The sequence below is a fragment of the Olea europaea genome, chromosome 18, assembly GCF_002742605.1.
Source record: "Olea europaea var. sylvestris chromosome 18, O_europaea_v1, whole genome shotgun sequence".
NCBI classification, from domain to species: Eukaryota; Viridiplantae; Streptophyta; class Magnoliopsida; order Lamiales; family Oleaceae; genus Olea; species Olea europaea.
In genome coordinates this window covers 21,049,153-21,066,782 of record NC_036254.1, presented here as the reverse complement: position 1 = coordinate 21,066,782, position 17,630 = coordinate 21,049,153, and the positions used below count along the sequence as shown (strand labels likewise).

Sequence of the window (17,630 nt, the reverse complement as noted above, 5' to 3'; positions counted from 1 at the left end):
TCAATTAGAGGGATATAATTGTGAATAGAATTTGTTCTTATTGCTGAAAAATTTAAAATATTTTTTTTAGAAAAAAGGTGGAAAGGCCATTTTCCCAGCAAAACCCAAAGAAAACCAATTTCTTAAAATCATGGAAAAGACGATCATGTGAGGGGGTTGGAGGAATTGTAATTCCGTAGAAAAGTTTGCTATTAAACACTCAATTTTAGTGGAAAATAATTCCATTTTCCATGGAAAACTCAAGCTATCAAAGAAGCATTAAGGAGTTTATATATATTATTAATTACTTAAAAAAAAAAAAAAACACTCATGTTTGTATGAAGAGACAAAATAAATGATATGAAAAATTGTAACAAAGGTCCCAAATCTTTCAATTTGTTTTAAAATATATCTTAACCTTTTATTTTTACAGTTAGAGTCTTAAATCGTTCACTTTAACAGCACTCGTAGTCCATTTGAAGGAATCAGTCCAATATTCCGTTGGACAACTCAAAAATTCAAACTTTGACTCAACTTGACAAATTAATTGTAGGATAAAATGATAAATTACATTTTTTTTATAACAAAGGGAAAAAAATTATATCAAAAACCAATAAAATAAAATAAATGAATGAATACACTATTCATCATCTTCAATCCCCACCTATGCCCAAAACAAAAATCAGTCCATGCTGGCCACCGTCATTGCCCCACACGTTGCACCGGCCACCGATCTGTTCAATCCCAGTGACCCATGCGCAATCCCCACCAAACAAAAACTGCTATGACAAGGCCTTCTAAAAAAAACATTTTTGTAAATTCAACGTTTTCTACGAAAGAGATACGCATATTTCCAAATTTCCAAAATGTCACTAGGTTTATACTTCAAAACTAGCTTCCTGTACAAATTGCACTTCAATACACAATGGATATGGAGATATAGATATAGATACAATGATGCGTGTGTAAATTGTGTTTGATTGTATGTTTCTTCCATACACTAGTGGAAGTTTGGTCTGATTACAGTCGCGATCGATCTGGCAGCGCCCAATTTAATGATTTCATGGATACGAATGAAATAGGTTATGAAGAAATTAAACAAATAACTTCACAGAAAGTGGAAAACGCACAAATTTTGGAAAGAGATTATTCAATGTCTGGTGATTTTGAAGAGGTTCCATGAAATTAAATTAGAATGAGAATTAGAAGATAACTAGTTGGTGGGAGTTGTGTATAGGTCATTGAATGAGAAGAAAGGGTTAGTGGCCGGTCAAGATGGCCAACTCTGATTTTCTGGTTTTGGGCATAGGTGGGGGTTGGAGGGGTGGGGATTTGAAGAAGATGAATAGTGTATTCATTTTTATTTTATTTTTTCATTTTTTTTGGTTTTTGATATAATTATTTCCTCTATTATAAATTAGAATGAGAATTAGAAGATAACTAGTTGGTGGGAGTTGTGTATAGGTCATTGAATGAGAAGAAAGGGTTAGTGGCCGGTGAAGATGGCCAACTCTGATTTTCTGGTTTTGGGCATAGGTGGGGGTTGGAGGGGTGGGGATTTGAAGAAGATGAATAGTGTATTCATTTTTATTTATTTTTTTCATTTTTTTTGGTTTTTGATATAATTATTTCCTCTATTATAAAAAAATATAATTTACCATTTTACCCATCACTTAATTTGTCAAGTTGAGTCAAAGTTTGGATTTTTTACTTGAGTAACAGAATGCTGGACGGATTTTGTCCAATGGACTCCAATTATTGTTAAAGTGGAAGGTGTGGGACTATAGTCGCAAAAATAAAAGATTAAGGTATATTCTACTACAAATAGAAACGTTTGGGACCTCCTCTGCAATATTCCCAAAATGATCAAACAAGAGTGAAGTCCATTTCTTTTAGAACTTTGCTATAGATACTCGGAGTGTCAAAGGCCTTGAGGGTCAAGGCTCCACGCCAATAAATGTGTGGGATTTGACCCTCTCACTCAGATCGGGTAACTCGATGTGTCAAACGCCTGGAACAAATGAATTATTCCTTTCTTTTATGTCAATTAAGTAATTTTCATTAATATGGGATATGACAAGGGGCAGAGGTGATATTTGAAAACAAATTAAAGTTTGGTAACTTAATTAAGAAATCTAAAATTTAATAATCTATTTATTTATTTTTTATTTTTTTTTAATATTCAATGACTGCATATGAAAATTTATCAGTCGTTAATTAATTGTGCTTCTATTATGCGAGCAAATTAGTTCTATTTTCGGGCCCGGGGGGGGGGGGGGGGGGGGGGGGGAAAGGTTAGCGTACATAATTTGATTAAGCTAACGCGTATTTAAAATAAAATAATAATAATAATAATATACCCCATGATTTATCAACACAAATGTGAATGGAGGCTCCAGTTTCTTCAATTATTACCTTTCAATTTCACATGGAGGCTTGGAGAAAAAGGAGATGTTTGTCAAACACTTTATTCTCCTTTCTTTATACCATTTGGGCTTTTCTAGTAGTGCGTTTGTTAAAAATTATAATTGATTATAAACAGTGATTTCAAGGAACGTGGGATTAAAAAGGAAATAAAGTTGTAATCACACGAGCGTGAATAAAATAGAGTTGGATCAAATTATAAGCAACTATAATTTTTGACAAACATGGACTAGTTATTGGGTGTGGTCGACGGATTAATTAATATTGGATAGTATTAAAGAAGAAAAATAATTTAAAATCTCATCCATCATACTGTCTAATTATGCACCGTACCAAACATGCATTATAGGCATATCTTATGCCTTAGTAGCTTCCAATGGAGCTCCAGTTTTGCTAGCAACTATCTGCTCAAAGAGGTCTCTGATTTTCAAGCCAACAATTGTTTGGAAGAATCCTGTGCCATTGTTGCTGCCGGGGAAATCCGCATGCTTCAACATTTGTTGTGTGACTTCGCCGTAGAACTTGGACGAAAGGTTGCTCAGATGGCTTTCTACGTAGATCAGCTCATCTAGTCTGTCGAACTGCCCGTCCATCTCCAACACCGACACCTGCACAAAACGAGGGAAATTAATGAGCAGTCGAGGAATTACGGCAAAATCCATCGTCATGTTCAGTAAGTCACTTGAAAGTAAGTATCCAAACACATTGAGAGATAAAAGTTACTTAAAGATTACTTTTTCTCAAGTTTATATTAGTGATCAAGTCCCTTTCTGTCTACAAATGAAGTCTGAGTTTCCAAGACCAAGAGCTCGATTTAACGTTATATATGTCGTTCCCTCTTTAGCTTGATCACTATATTTACAAACATTTGACTTGATTCTTGATAATCCAATTCCATTTTACTCAATTACAAACAACACGACAATCACTATAACGAGATTTGGAGTATCGAATGAGACATCATACCTCATGCCCAAAGTAGGTTTCGGGGCCGTAAGAGAATTTGATGCCTGGGTACGAACATGTCAACTTTCTTCCACAAGGTATCCATGAAATGGTGGAACCTTCATCAAAGAGGTAAACAGGGTTGAAATATTTCACCCCTTCTTTCATAATCAATCTTACCCTTAAAACCTTCCCTTCATTGTCATCAGGAATGAGTTGTGTTGGCAACACTTCAATAACTGCATCCGCATATTGCTTTTGTGGATCTGCGCCAAAAAAAGAGATCAAAAATCGACTTTGTCAAATATATACTTGTGCATGCCATTAGAAAAGCAATCACAAAACACAAATTCTCCTTTTTAAAGCAAAATATCATCTAAGAACTATGTACGAACTTAGGCTACTGTGAAGGCTGATCCAGGGGCTTGGAATGGTTTCACAAAACTCGACTTGGGAACACCCACCCTCGCGAAGGCCCCACGGACCTTATCACAAATTGTGATATGGGGACAAGACGATAAGTGGACAATAGAATAAGGTTCTGCATGTCTACATCTACGTCTACAAGAGCGTGGAGTTTGAGGCAAGAAAGATTACCAATGTAAGCATCAAAATCTGGTTTCCTGGCTTCAATACTAGCTTTAATGCTTTCAAGACTGTGTCCTCTCTCAGCCATATCCCTCTGCATTAAGAAAATTCTCAAGCTCTCCGCCTATATATTGAATTTTTGAAACATAATCACAATTATATTACCTGAATTTTCCATGCGAATTTGACCTCATTGCTAATGTCCAAATAGATACTGAAGTCCAAGAGTTCTCTCACACGGGCATCATACCTATGCATCCAAGCAAAAAAAAAATAAAAAATTTCACCACAAATATGATGTTATTGTGGATATATCTGATGTCAATTTAAGTTAATTCTTTAGCATCATTATCTACTAAATGCTATGGATAGAACACTTAATCCTGTATTATTGAGAATGATAACAAGATGAAACACAAGAAAATCCAAAAATAAATATACATTCGCGCATCCATATAAGCTTTCATTATAATGAAGAAATCCCGACTAAAGTCTACGTGTTTACATAAAATGTTTCACCATAAATATTTAAGTGATTGAATAAATGTTCAATCTACCTATTATATTCTTATCTTATAACATTAAAAATTTTGCATCAAACTAAGTCTTGTTTATCTCATTGCAAAGGTCAATTAGTGATCGAGGACAAAATTGAATAATATTATTAGAACCCATACATCTACAGACTTGATCTTCCGCCCCGAGTGGGCATGATAAAAACTTTACACTGTTGATGTGGTAAGAAAACCTTAATTATGGTTCTGTAAACTGGTAAGACCTATATAATCAAAACCATATTTAAAATTCTCTTGCTACATCAGCGATGTGAAATTTTTATCCTGCCTACTGGAGGGAGGAGATCAATTCTACATACATCTAATACCAAAACATTTAATTTCACGTGATGCTCAATGTCAATCACGTTAAGTTTAATTTATTATTCTCTCTTTTACTAACCTCTATATTATGAGTTTGAAAACCAATAATTAAAGTGAAAAAGAAAAAGAACAAGAAAGAAATAAAGAGTGCACGCCTCTTAGCATGAGATATTAATATATTTAGCACGTGTTTGATTAATATATTTACATTTTAATTCAAGTTAAATCAACAATTAGTTTTAATCACATATTTCACTTAAATTCACAACTTTTCAATTACACGTTTAATCAAATTTTATTGAAATCTATTAAAAATCTATTTTTAATTAGCACCATATAGGGACTTAATCTTTTCTTAACCATGCAACTAAGGCTAACAAAAAATTATACTTCTGATTGTACAAATGACTCTAAGAGTGTGTTTAATTTGCTTTGTTTTTTCATGAAAAATGTCATTTTTCATTTAAATTCCTACTTTTGGGTGTTTGATAGCATTTTTCATGGAAAATATTTTTTATAAACTGATCACGTGACCATATTTTCCTCAAAAATAAGAAAAAAATTTCTTTAGTGAGTGTATGTTTTTATTTCCTAGGCAATTCACTCTCTTTCTCTCTCTCATCTTCCCCCCCACACACACTCTCATATATCCACAAACAAAATAAGAAAAAGTACAACATTTTTTAGATTGAAAATTAAGCAAGTTAAACACATTTAATTGATAATTTTCATTCAATTAAGTTTTAGGCAATTCAATTGTATAGAACTTTTATTTTATATAAAGTTCTATGCTTGCAATCAAATACACACTATTAGATATTTAAGCTCCTAAGTTCATTTTTTATTTCCAAATAACCATAAAATTAAAGGATAATTGCAACTGCATCCCCAAACCTTTCAAAAGATTGCCGACTTTCCCCTAACCTTTCATTTATTACAACCATCACTCCAAGCCTCAACTGAAGTTCAAATGAATAAAATTCATCCATATTTCTATTAATTGACAAAAAAATTTGAGTTTGACCACATTTTTAATATAGTGGCTAGGGTTGGAGCGAGAGGAAGAAGATATTTTTTTTTTCTCTTTTTTTCCTTTTTCTTTTAGGTTTTTTAATTTAATTATTTTAAAAATATGGTCAAACTCAATTTTTGGTCAACTAACAAAAATATGGATGGATTCTATTTATTTGGACTTCAATTGCAATGTTTTGAAAGGGTTGGGATGACATTTGCAACAAATGAAAAATTAAAAGAAAGTTTGCAACATTTTGAAATGTTTAACTCAAATTAATGACCAAGAAGAAAAAAAATGAATCATGCCACTGTAATTTAATTGGTGTCGCAATCTCATTACCTACTTATTATTCACCTTTTGTAGAACCCAGCCAAACAAGCACTAAGCTTGGCCAACATGCTTATTGGTCTTAGATTTTGGTCCTGTTGTTGCTTACTTATAAAAGCTGTACGTGTAAGACCTTATGTAAAAATCGATCCTCAAGACCTACTCGTGCAACAAGATGTGTTTAAGATAAAACAAGATAGATCGATGATGAAAAATACTTACATTGGGTGCAATCCTTCAATAACAAAAATCTTGGGTGGCTTGATCAACTCAGGAGGGTCAATTAAACCAGTGACATGATTATAAATAGGTTTCTCCACAGGAACTCCACTTTTAATCGCCTTAACCTGTTCATACATAAGATCAAAATTATTTGCTCTGGGATCAAGTGCAGTAACTCCCTTCTCTTTTCTCCCAGTTCTGTCCAGTGAATGATAATCATCTAAACAAATCACAGTAGTGGTGTCACTAATCAGTGTGTTGGAGTCAGGGTTGCCGCCCTTGGGTGGCTCCGCTGCGCCGCCGAAGACACTCGTCAACCGCCGCATGAAGGTGCTTTTTCCGCAGCCAGAGTCTGCTGCTAAACCAATCACCACCGTGTCGCCGGCAGAGCATGTTATTACAGTGGTGGGTCTCCTGGTGGTTGTGGTGGTGGTTTTCTTGAAGAAAACTAGCTGTTTTTGGTTGAATCCCAAGTGGGTTTTTGTGGGTTTTGAGATTGAACAAGTAGAATTGAGAGATTTAACTGTGTACACTGTGGAAACTGCCATTTTCTCTCTAGTCCAAGAAATGGTGTGGAGTGGAATATTATTGAGACATGAATTGTGGGAATTTTTATTATTTCTACAAATTAATGAAAAAAATGTGAGACACAGAATGAAAGAAGGCAGTTTTGTTTGGATAGGAAGTTGTTTAATTTGATGGTGTCACTTTTTATGGGATTCTGTGTCTACCCTTTGTTTTGGACAAAGCCGGAGGTGATTTTAAGGTAGAAAGAGAATGGACATGCTTGGGATTTTGACTTTTCATTGAGGATGTAGTTGTAAATTGAATTTTTTCTCTATAAAACTCTACAAATATTTTATTCATTAGAAACATAGCACCATTAGTCTTCAACATTTGAACAGAAGCAAATTCATTATTAATCTTTGATTATAGTTGTACAACCAATTTTTGAGTTAAAAAAATTGTGCGAATCTCATCAAATCATCGTGTGTTAAACTTACGAAGGAGATTTCGATTTTTCAACTTGGGTCACGCTCTAAAAATTCTAAATGAGACGTGTTTTCATGACGACTGCATAATAGTTTTACAAAGATTTTAGACTTTTGTGGCATTTGAAGACTAAAGACCCGTTCGATAGTGATTATGATAATTAATTTTTTGACTGTTAGAGAGAAAAGTGAATTTTATCTGTGAGTAACAAATTCAAAAATAACGACTGACTTAAGGAAGTAACAGTTAAAAATTAATTTTTTGGAGTGAAAAATCAGAATCAAACTAGGGCTAATTGTCTAACTGCAGTTAAATATTAAGGATCAACTTGCTACTTTTCACTGATTGAAGACCACCTTGTTGTTCAGACAATAGATTGCGGACCAATGATGCAATTTTCAATTTACGGCTTTGGGATGAGGTATGGCGTTTGTGATAAGTGTAGGTATGGAGAAGCTTGGTTGTAAATGAGTTGCAGTTTGGATATCTGATTTGCCACGCGGCAGCAGGATGGTGGCTTGGTAAAGGATCATGGTGATGAGGCTGTGGTGTGGATTGGAAGAGGTATGGACCGCAATCCCATTTTAATTTTTGACCTTAGTTTATGTTTATATTATGCTAAAAGAATTGATAAAAAATTAAATTAAAATTAAAAATTCATTTTAAGCATATATTTTATGAGATTCATAATTTTTATCAATTTTTTAACAATATATTTCATTTGTTTTAATTAAAACTACTAAAATACAAATTTTTACAAAATTAGACTTGGGCTTAAATAGCATTTCACCACATTTTTTTTTACATTTGGAAAGATAATAGGTTTGTTTCAACACCATCAATATTTTAGTCTCTCTCTAAATAGCTTATGGTTCACACACCAATGACCAAAATTTTCATTGAATTTTGAGCAATAAATTTAGAATAACGTTACGTTGTATTGATGGTGCTTAGTATAGATCATTATTACATAATCCAATATGTAAGTGTATTGGATAATATGACGGTGAGTCCACTATTACATAAATTGTTGCTAAGTATTACTAGTGTCATATAGCATTACCAATAAATTTATCAAGAATACTAGTATTATGATTAGTTGTGACCATTACTCGTTTAAGTTGCGATGGCATCTTGACTTATTGTCCGTATTAAAACGTATCAACTCATTTATTTGGGTTGAGAGAGAGGTACATTATACATTAGGTATGTTATATCTATAAATTATGTGTCATGCGCTTGACAAAGGGGTCCCACATTGATCTACTCGACATCAATTATTTAATTAGATTGAGCTCATTAACCTAAGAAATCTCGTATTGGGCTTGTACTTGGGCCCATTTCACTAACCTCACTTGTCCCATTTCCACTTTTATATATACTAGTCTGTCGCCCGTGCAATGCACTGGTTGGATTATTTTGAACGTGATATTAGCGTTTATAATGTAGATATGAGTTTAATGTTTAAAGAAGAAGTAAATCAATTAGTTATAAAAATAATCATTTGAAGTAAGCTATTTGTGATATTAATTTTGAAATGGAATGGTTCAATATAGTAATGACTTGAAATATGTGTTTAATAGATGATAATGATGTTAAAATAATTATGATGTGGATGAAGTATGCTATTTGAGTTTATTTTTAAATGATCAAAGTTTCATGCAATTATATAAGTATGATTCAATCATAGCTAATTGTGTTTGCATTGGGAAGGATAAAAAGGAAACTAAAATATTTACAACTACCTATTAATATCAAAAGTAGTAATTTATTGCTATTCGGTAGTCTTTTACCTGAAGACATACGATTAGGTTCGTGTACATAGACATAATAGATCATGTTACTTTTTTTCAAAACTGCAAAATAAAATATTGCATGACTGCCTATTGTCACAAAAGCAATATAAATGTTGTTCGCTAATGTTTTTCTTTCAAAGTGAGGATAGTCGTTCGGTCATCGATTTTGTAACCTGTGTGAGTCTTTTTTTGGGTTTTGACTCTACTTCGATAGGTACATTTGATGGTTGGAAGAGAGTCTTTTTTGCATGTGGTGGAGTGATTTCTTCAGTGGCTATGGAAATTTCATTGGCTTGACCGTACACTTTGTTTTTAACTTTCACATCTTTATTGTCGGAATTTTCTTTCATTTCAGTTGGCCTGTTCGCATCATATGTGATAATTGAGGATTTATGTCAGTTGGCATTGAGGATTTGAATACGAATATGATTTCAAAGCGGTACTCAGGTGGGTCGTGGCGCTTTTCTGTCGCCTTTAGGTAAAAGAGCAGCTCTATATCACTTTCCAATTTCATGATATCATTGAGTTCTATATTTCGATCCTGTGGTAGACGAAATATATTTTCAATATAGTAGCATATTTGTTGTAAAGAAAGAAAGCATTATGAAGGATGTTGGACCTAATGTTTTACCTTTTCAAAATGGTTCATTATGGCATTGGCATTACTTTCCAGTAACACCTCTGCTACATCTCTTATGATAGCTGCATCTGATAAACCATATTTGTCTTCATGTTGTACGAAAGCATTTACCCTATAATTTTTTTTTTCAGTTATGCATTATGTATCTTGTTTATGAAGTAATTATTAGTAAAGTTTTGAACTTATGTTTAATGGAAGAAATTACTTGGGATAGCTTTTGCGTGTTCATATTTGCAGAAGCGACATTTATGAATTTCTCTAAAGTTTGCGTTGGGCGTCTTCTTGCCGTTGCTGCAGGACATATACCAAAATTTCTGGTTTCTTGATACATTTTCCAATTTGCATTCACCTAGTAGAGTTTTACTGTTAAAAGAGAAGTCTTATGTAATTAGATAAGGAGATAGTACGAGGGAAAAGACGTGATGTTACTATAATGTGTATTATAAAATATAGAGAATATATTTCTAATTATATTCAGGTCATTAGTTTAGAATTACCGTTAGGTAGACTCCTAGTAAATCCTCAATTGGTGTCAATTCACTCTCAGCTGGAGGAAAAAGTTTTGGTGGGCTGAAGGCAACAAAATGTTTATTTTCTGTTAGTTTTCAAGTGATTCTTTGTTAGCTTCCACCCTACAAGACATAATGACATATTTAGTTCTAAAATATAATTCTTGTGTGTGTGTTTTTTTTTATGTAATTTTTGTGTATGGAAGCTGTAAAAAGCAATGTGTATTAGGTATATTGTAGTACCATTCTTTGCACTATGCAACAGCCAGTAGTTGAACATTAATGAAAAAACTGCTATTTACTTTAGTTGAAAGTATGATGCCTACAGAAAAGAAATTAGTAATAACTTATATGTTTTTTTTTTTTTGAAAAAAATAATAATAGCACTATAAATAAAATTGTATTTCTGAAATGAATCTACCATTGAACGAAGAAACCTTAAGATTTGTAGCCCATACGACAAGTCTATTTGCAAGATTTTAAATTATTGTAGTGCATTCTTGTTCGACAAAGTTGTACCATAACGTTAGCATCATAGTTTTGAACTATTTGTCTATCAAGACAACATCTTATAGATATGCTTGTGTACTAAAGTTAGTCTGAATAAGTCGTTTTTGTCAAATAATTATAGCGACACCCATCACACATACAAGAAGGTCACATAAAATGTTTTTTAATATATATATATATATGTGTGTGTGTGCATGTAATAAATTTGAACGTAAAAAATAAATTATGAAACATTATATGAAATGATTAGTTTAAATTTAATGTGTTAGAAATTTTACTTAGGCCTCATTTGTTTCTCATTTATGTAAAAATGAGAATGAAAAATATAACCGTTACGGACCCCATACAAGAGATAGAAATTCAAATATTGCGGCTTGATGTGATGAATAACGATCATATTTTCATTTTAATGGAGAAAAAATGGGAAACAAACAGGGGCTTATGTATGTATTCTTGTCCATATGCCTCTCCAGCTTATCAAATGGAATAAGTTCATATTTTGAGATCAGGAGATTCAAGTTGTCCACATTTAATTCTTCAACCTTCGTTCTCCTTGTTATATTCCAAATTTTTGTCCAGGAGAACTCCGGAATTCACTTTTGAAATCTTTAATTGTTGTATTTGAGACAGCGTATGTTTTTTCAAGTTTGAACTGATCATTTCGTATAATAATATTGGCATCATATATTGTTGCTGTGACTTTGTTTCCCTGATCAACATTAGAAAAAGATGAAAATATTTAGAAAGCACACATGTATAGTGATAAGTAGAAAATTATTGGAACGAGAAGTATATATGTACCTCTAAATCCATGAGAGTAGGGGATTGTTTTCCTAGGACGATAACTTTTTGCTGACCAATTAGTTTCTGAAGCTGAAATCTGTGGAATGAATGTATGAGGTGCGACCATTTTTTATCTGTAAATGACATGGACGATAAGTTAGAGTATATATAAGTATAGTTATGAATGTAAGAAAGTTGTTAATATGAAAGAAGAAGAAGGTAGTGTGAATACAAGTTAGAATTTCTTATAGTATGGAAGCTGTAAATGGTAACAATAATCTCTTTCTTTTTGCAAATGTAAAGTTAAAGTTTTGTGTTAGCCTATTTATAACATATCAAATCGAGACATAGTGATTTAATAAATATTTTAGTTTTTGGGGACGTGATGTTGGAATGATGAGATTAAAGTATTAATGTGTCCATATGTCAGTTTCAGTTATAAAAAAGGAAGGCATAGATGGCATTGATGGGACCAAACTAAAAAATAATAAAAAATTCTCGCTATAGATATGGGGAAGTAAAATTTTACCTATAGTATAGGAATGGCTTTGAATTGTTTGAATGAAGAGTATCCAGTATAAATTACACCAAAAAAATATTTACATTTTGTAATTACTTGTAGAAAATAAAAATTCATGCTAGAAATTAATTCAGTTAATTTAAATAATATGTAAATATATAATTATTTACGTGTATAGTAAATAGTAAAAGAAGTAAAAGAAAATATAAATTATTTATCTAGAATGCCTTTTACTACTACACATATAATTCATTCCTTATTTATATACGGGATTCTCTATCCTAAAGTCAAGAGCCAAGTCCACAAGAGTAGAAGCAATCACCACCCATAGCCGGAAAAGATAAGCATTTACTTGAAAAGTATAGGAGATAACTTCGTGCGTGGAAACCCTTGGGGCTCCGTACAAGGGTCTCCACGCACAAAGACCTTTAGATCTTTGTGCGTGGAGACAAAAAATTGTGCATTTTTAGATCTATTTCGAATTTATACAAGTTCTTCTGTTTGTTGAGAATTGTTAGATATGCTTACATATATTATTTTTTGAATTATTTATGCAAATGTCTTTAGAATATATATTCTCTTCAAATCAATGGTTTTCTACTACTATCACTCAATATCCAAATAGTGAACACACTAGAGATTTTATAGATTTATAGATGCAAATCAACAATGTTCTATGATATGTAATAATTTTTATGGATTTATTTATGGAGTTGTTTATAGAGAAGAAGAAGAACAATTTAGAAGTAAATTGATACATGAATTTGTAATGTGGCTTGTAAATTGTGGCAAAAATAATTAAGTTTGAGTACGATTAGATGACCGTATTGCTATGTTTGGTATGCAAGAATTTTGTCTTATCACTAGATTACCTTGTTATGAACCGGTCATGGAGATTAATCATAATAACAATCGTCTTAGAAATCATTACTTCAATGGTAGTCAAAGAATTAGCATAAGAATGCTTTTTGATGTTTTCTATCTATGTCAAGACGAGGAAGATAAATTTAAGTTGTGATTAGTTATGTTGGTGGAGTGTGTTTTGAAACCAGTTGGAAGAAGTATTGATTATAGAACTCTTGGCATGGTCGAGCACCTTGATAAATTTCTTGCGTATCCATGGGGTCGGAAAAACATACTTTGTTTTGTTAAATTCGCTGCAAGAATCACAATTGGAAAGAGCATGAAAAGTACAACAGAATGAACAAATAGATTGTAAGTATGCATTACGAGGGTATCCACTCGCATTTCATGTATTTTTTTCCTATTCTTTTATTAACTTAATTTATTTGTAAAATAATAATAATTATAATTTATAATTGTGTTGCAGTATTGGATATACAAAGCATTTCCAAAAATTGGACAAAAATTTGGATGTCATCGATACAAAACACCGCAAAGTTCACGAATGTATAAATGGATGCCCAATAAAATACTAACTGAAAAAATAGTTAAATCCCTTTTTCGGGCTGCTCTTCAAGCCTTCGAGTGCCGATCTTCGCTTGGGCCGGCGGCGTTTTTTGGCTATTCGAGAGGTATGATTTTTTTTTTATGAATGTATATTTGTGTTTAATTATTTAAAAACAAGACATAACCAAATGATTTTAATATTTTATTAAAATTACAAATTTAGATAATTGCAGTATTATACCATATAGAAGAAGAATTGGGGACATCATGGTATATAAATCTTTCACTGCCAGTTGACAATCAACATAGTGTATTAGATGGCATTATTAATGGAGAATTAGATAATGTGGCATAACAAATCTCAGATAACACTTATGAGCAAGAGAGGGATAACATATATCTGTAAGAGACAACCATCCCCAGTACCTCAAGAACTTCACCTATGGTCGGGCCTAATTCTGGATCTAGTACCTTCAATTATGTAACTGAAGACCGAATAGTAGATCTCCTGGGTATCCAGAGGTAACATATGATAAAAGATGTGCCCGATATATGTGGCAACTTGAGAACAGAAATTTATGACAATCAAAGACACCTGTCCGAACAACATAAAAAATGACAGGAAGATCACATGCAATCTAGTATGCGTTCCTATATGGACAATACATATCAAGTTTCTTCAACACACATATTGAGAACAACAAACAATTATTCCAATAACAATAAAAATGGCAAGAAGATCATTACCTGAGCATGCAATCTTATGTGGATACCAGTTTAGGTTTCATGCGATCTGATATTGATGAACAAAATAAGAATACACTGAAGAAATTATCTGACTAGAAATCAAATATGGAAGCCACTATAAGTTGCACGCAACAAAACATTCCTATTGGTAGAGGTCCAATTTCTGATGATCAACCAAAAAATGCGTCAACGTCTCAACAGATTGAAAGTTCGGAAACATTGAGAAGAGAGAGGAGAAAGAAGGGAAAAAAGATACAATCTTCGCCGTCTAGAGGTTATCCTTTGGAAGACTATCCCATGGAAAAGTACATAATAATTAGAGATTGGATATTGAAGAATGAATTAAGATAACAAAGAGAATTCTTTATTATTAGCTTAAATACTAAAATTTTCTTTGGATTTATTCAACACTAATTTAAATTATGCTATGCGGTGCATATTGGGACGTTGGCACTGGGAACGTCTATGGAAGAGATATGTTGAGAACTTTATTGGATCCAACAAAAGATATAAATCTTGTAGTGAGGAAAGTTTAGCCATTACAATCAATTTCATTTTATACTTAATATATTTAATTTGTATCTATTTATTCCTCCAAAACATTGAGCTGGAGTTGAAGTTGTTTAGGCAACTCATTAATGATGGTTGCATCCTCATTTCCAAAAAATATGCAATCATGGACTTTAAATTTGAAACGAAGTGTGCTCGTCTGATGATAATACTCACAAACGGGAACTACAAGAGGTCAACCAGATGGAACTCTCTTACAACAATATGTGAACGACAAATTGCCTATAGGTAGTCGCCATGAGTAGGGTGCAAGTATTTATTAATTCCATGCTCATATCTGAGGAATAGTTGGTATCTTTTTTTGGTCAATATTCCTGAGTGAAAATTTCAGATATACGACTGCAGTCATCATGAGCATACATTAGAACAAGTGAAGGCACATGCAAAATCAACATTTACTGTGGTCAATTCATTATTGTTCGACCCAACTTTTGCCGCGAGACGAGACATAAGGAAACACAGAAATAAACAAATGTAGCAAGAGATCATACCTTACCTACCTTATGCAAACAACGGGTGAGTATTTAAACAGTTTCTTATTTACTATAATATATAATTATTCGTACGTACTAATTTAGTATGACACAAAATATTTCTTTTACAGGCAAAACTGTGTGATTTCGTGCTTAAATTTATAGAATGCTTTGTTCTGGGGCATCCTATGGAATCAATTTCATCAGATAGGATGACTATATATAGATGGAAAATTACAGTTGATATTTGTCATAATGAATATTTTCTTCATCCTCGCCTGTCTTCTTGATCATACCTTACCTACCTTGTGCAAACAACAGGTGAGTATTTAAACAATTTTTTATTTCCTATAATATATAATTATTCGAACTTACTAATTTAGTATAACACAAAATATTTCTTTTACAAGCCAAATTGTGCAGTTTCGTGCTTAAATCTATAGAATGCTTTATTCTGAGGCATCCAATAGAATCGGTTTCATCAAACAGGATGACTATATATAGATGAGAAATTACGGTTGATATTTGTCATAATGAATATTTTCTTCATCCTCGCCAGTCTTCCTGATTGTAATGGAGTATTGTAATTCGCTTGATTATAATGGAGTATTTGAATGGTTGCCGAGAATACACTTTATTCAAATGTTATGTAATTTCGGTAGCTGTGTATAACTTGTCGATATTTCAAGAATACCAAATATTCATGTTAAAATTATGTAAGTAAAAGCAAAAAAATTGTAAGATGAAGAAGAAATCATACCTAAAATTTTCTTCCATAATTTGTCCTTTTCACTGAATTATAAGATGAGAATTGTGTGCTTGTGTGGACGATTGCAACCTTCTTGGGTGAGCACGTGTATACTTAAACTAACTCTAAACATTAATATCAAAAACTTGACTGTGTAACGATTATTTAGAGACTCTCTATGTGATCTTTGACTTGCTGGAGTTGTATTCCCTCGATCAAATATAGATTCAAGAACGTAGAGTTATGCAAATGTAGGTGTCCGTTACTATTTGCTCATCAATACTTATGAAACAAAGTAGTACAACTACAAGCATGGACATTGATAATAGAGGGATGGACACAGACACAATCCTTCAAACGAAGTTATTAAGTAGATCGGGAAATGATAAAGACAAAAACATTACTAAAATAAGAACTTTTGTGACACTATGTTTTTTTTTTCGCCTTAATTTTTTGAAAATCTTTTTAAAATTTCATGTTTCTTCATATTATAAATTTTTGTTGTTCGATTTAAAATTACTTTCATTCTATAATTTGTTCAATTTTTAATTAAATAATATTTATTTTTAATTTTAATTATATCAATTTAATTTAAAAAATTTATAATATTTTTTTTTTTTACTTTTGCCTGCAATTCTTTTTTTGTTCATTAATCTGTTAAATCTTTTAGTTTCTTTTCTTTATTAAGCCCTTGTTTGAGCTACACTATTTTTTTAGAATGTATTTTTGAATAGTGTATTGATAGAAATGTGTGGTTAAAAAATAAAGAAAAATTTTGAATTTACACGTAATATTATTTAATTGAAGAATGTGTGGTTGAAATGATATAAAATCACTGTTTAAAAATCTATATATTTTTAAAAAATATAGCTCAAACATGGCCTAAAATATTGAATTGGATGAAGTGAAATAGTGTGTGAAAATGAAAAAATATTGCAATGTAGGAGACGATTACAGTGAAAGCACGGACTCCTTTGAAAGGAGAGAATTCTCTTTTTTCAAAAGTCAAAAGGAGAGAACTCCTGTTTTTTTAAAGTTCTCTCCTTTTAACCTTTCTACTCTCCTTGGAATTGACGTGTGTGGATGGATGAAGATTTAAATAAAACTCCTTATCAATAAATATACTATAATACATATTCATTATTTCAATTTTCTTGTTCCTTAGTTAAGAAAAAAAAGCTCTACACGGTTTATAGACGAAAATGAACTTGTCATAAATTAATTACACTTCACAACATAACTTTTGTTTATATAAAACAAAATAGTTTATACAAACACCAAATATTAAATAGGTGGTCACGTGCTTCAATAATTTTTTTCTCTGATACTTGTTTTTGGGAAGAGTGAGATTAATTATTTTCAGTAATAATTTGTCTATATTTGCAATTCATGAGCCTATTTCAGTAATAATTTGTCTTTTTTCCACTATCATTGAACCTCTTGTCAAATCTAAATAAGAATGAAAAGTAGATTTTCTTTAGCCTAAATAGTTTTCTGTGTTTTCAATATTTGCTTACAATCATTTTTCGCCTTCAAAATTAGCATATTTTACT

At 31.9% G+C, this 17,630-nt stretch overlaps 1 protein-coding gene across 1 annotated transcript; it reads right to left on the bottom strand.

Annotated features, from left to right (window-relative positions):
- Positions 1-2,575: 2,575 nt before the first annotated feature.
- On the bottom strand, positions 2,576-7,086 carry LOC111367764 (phosphoribulokinase, chloroplastic-like). Its single transcript, XM_022988815.1, has 5 exons — positions 6,379-7,086; positions 4,102-4,186; positions 3,946-4,030; positions 3,370-3,614; positions 2,576-3,011 (listed from the first exon to the last, which is right to left on the bottom strand). The coding sequence occupies exons 1-5, from the start codon at positions 6,924-6,926 to the stop codon at positions 2,760-2,762; spliced, it is 1,215 nt and encodes a 404-aa protein (XP_022844583.1). The 5' UTR covers positions 6,927-7,086; the 3' UTR covers positions 2,576-2,759.
- Positions 7,087-17,630: the final 10,544 nt, after the last annotated feature.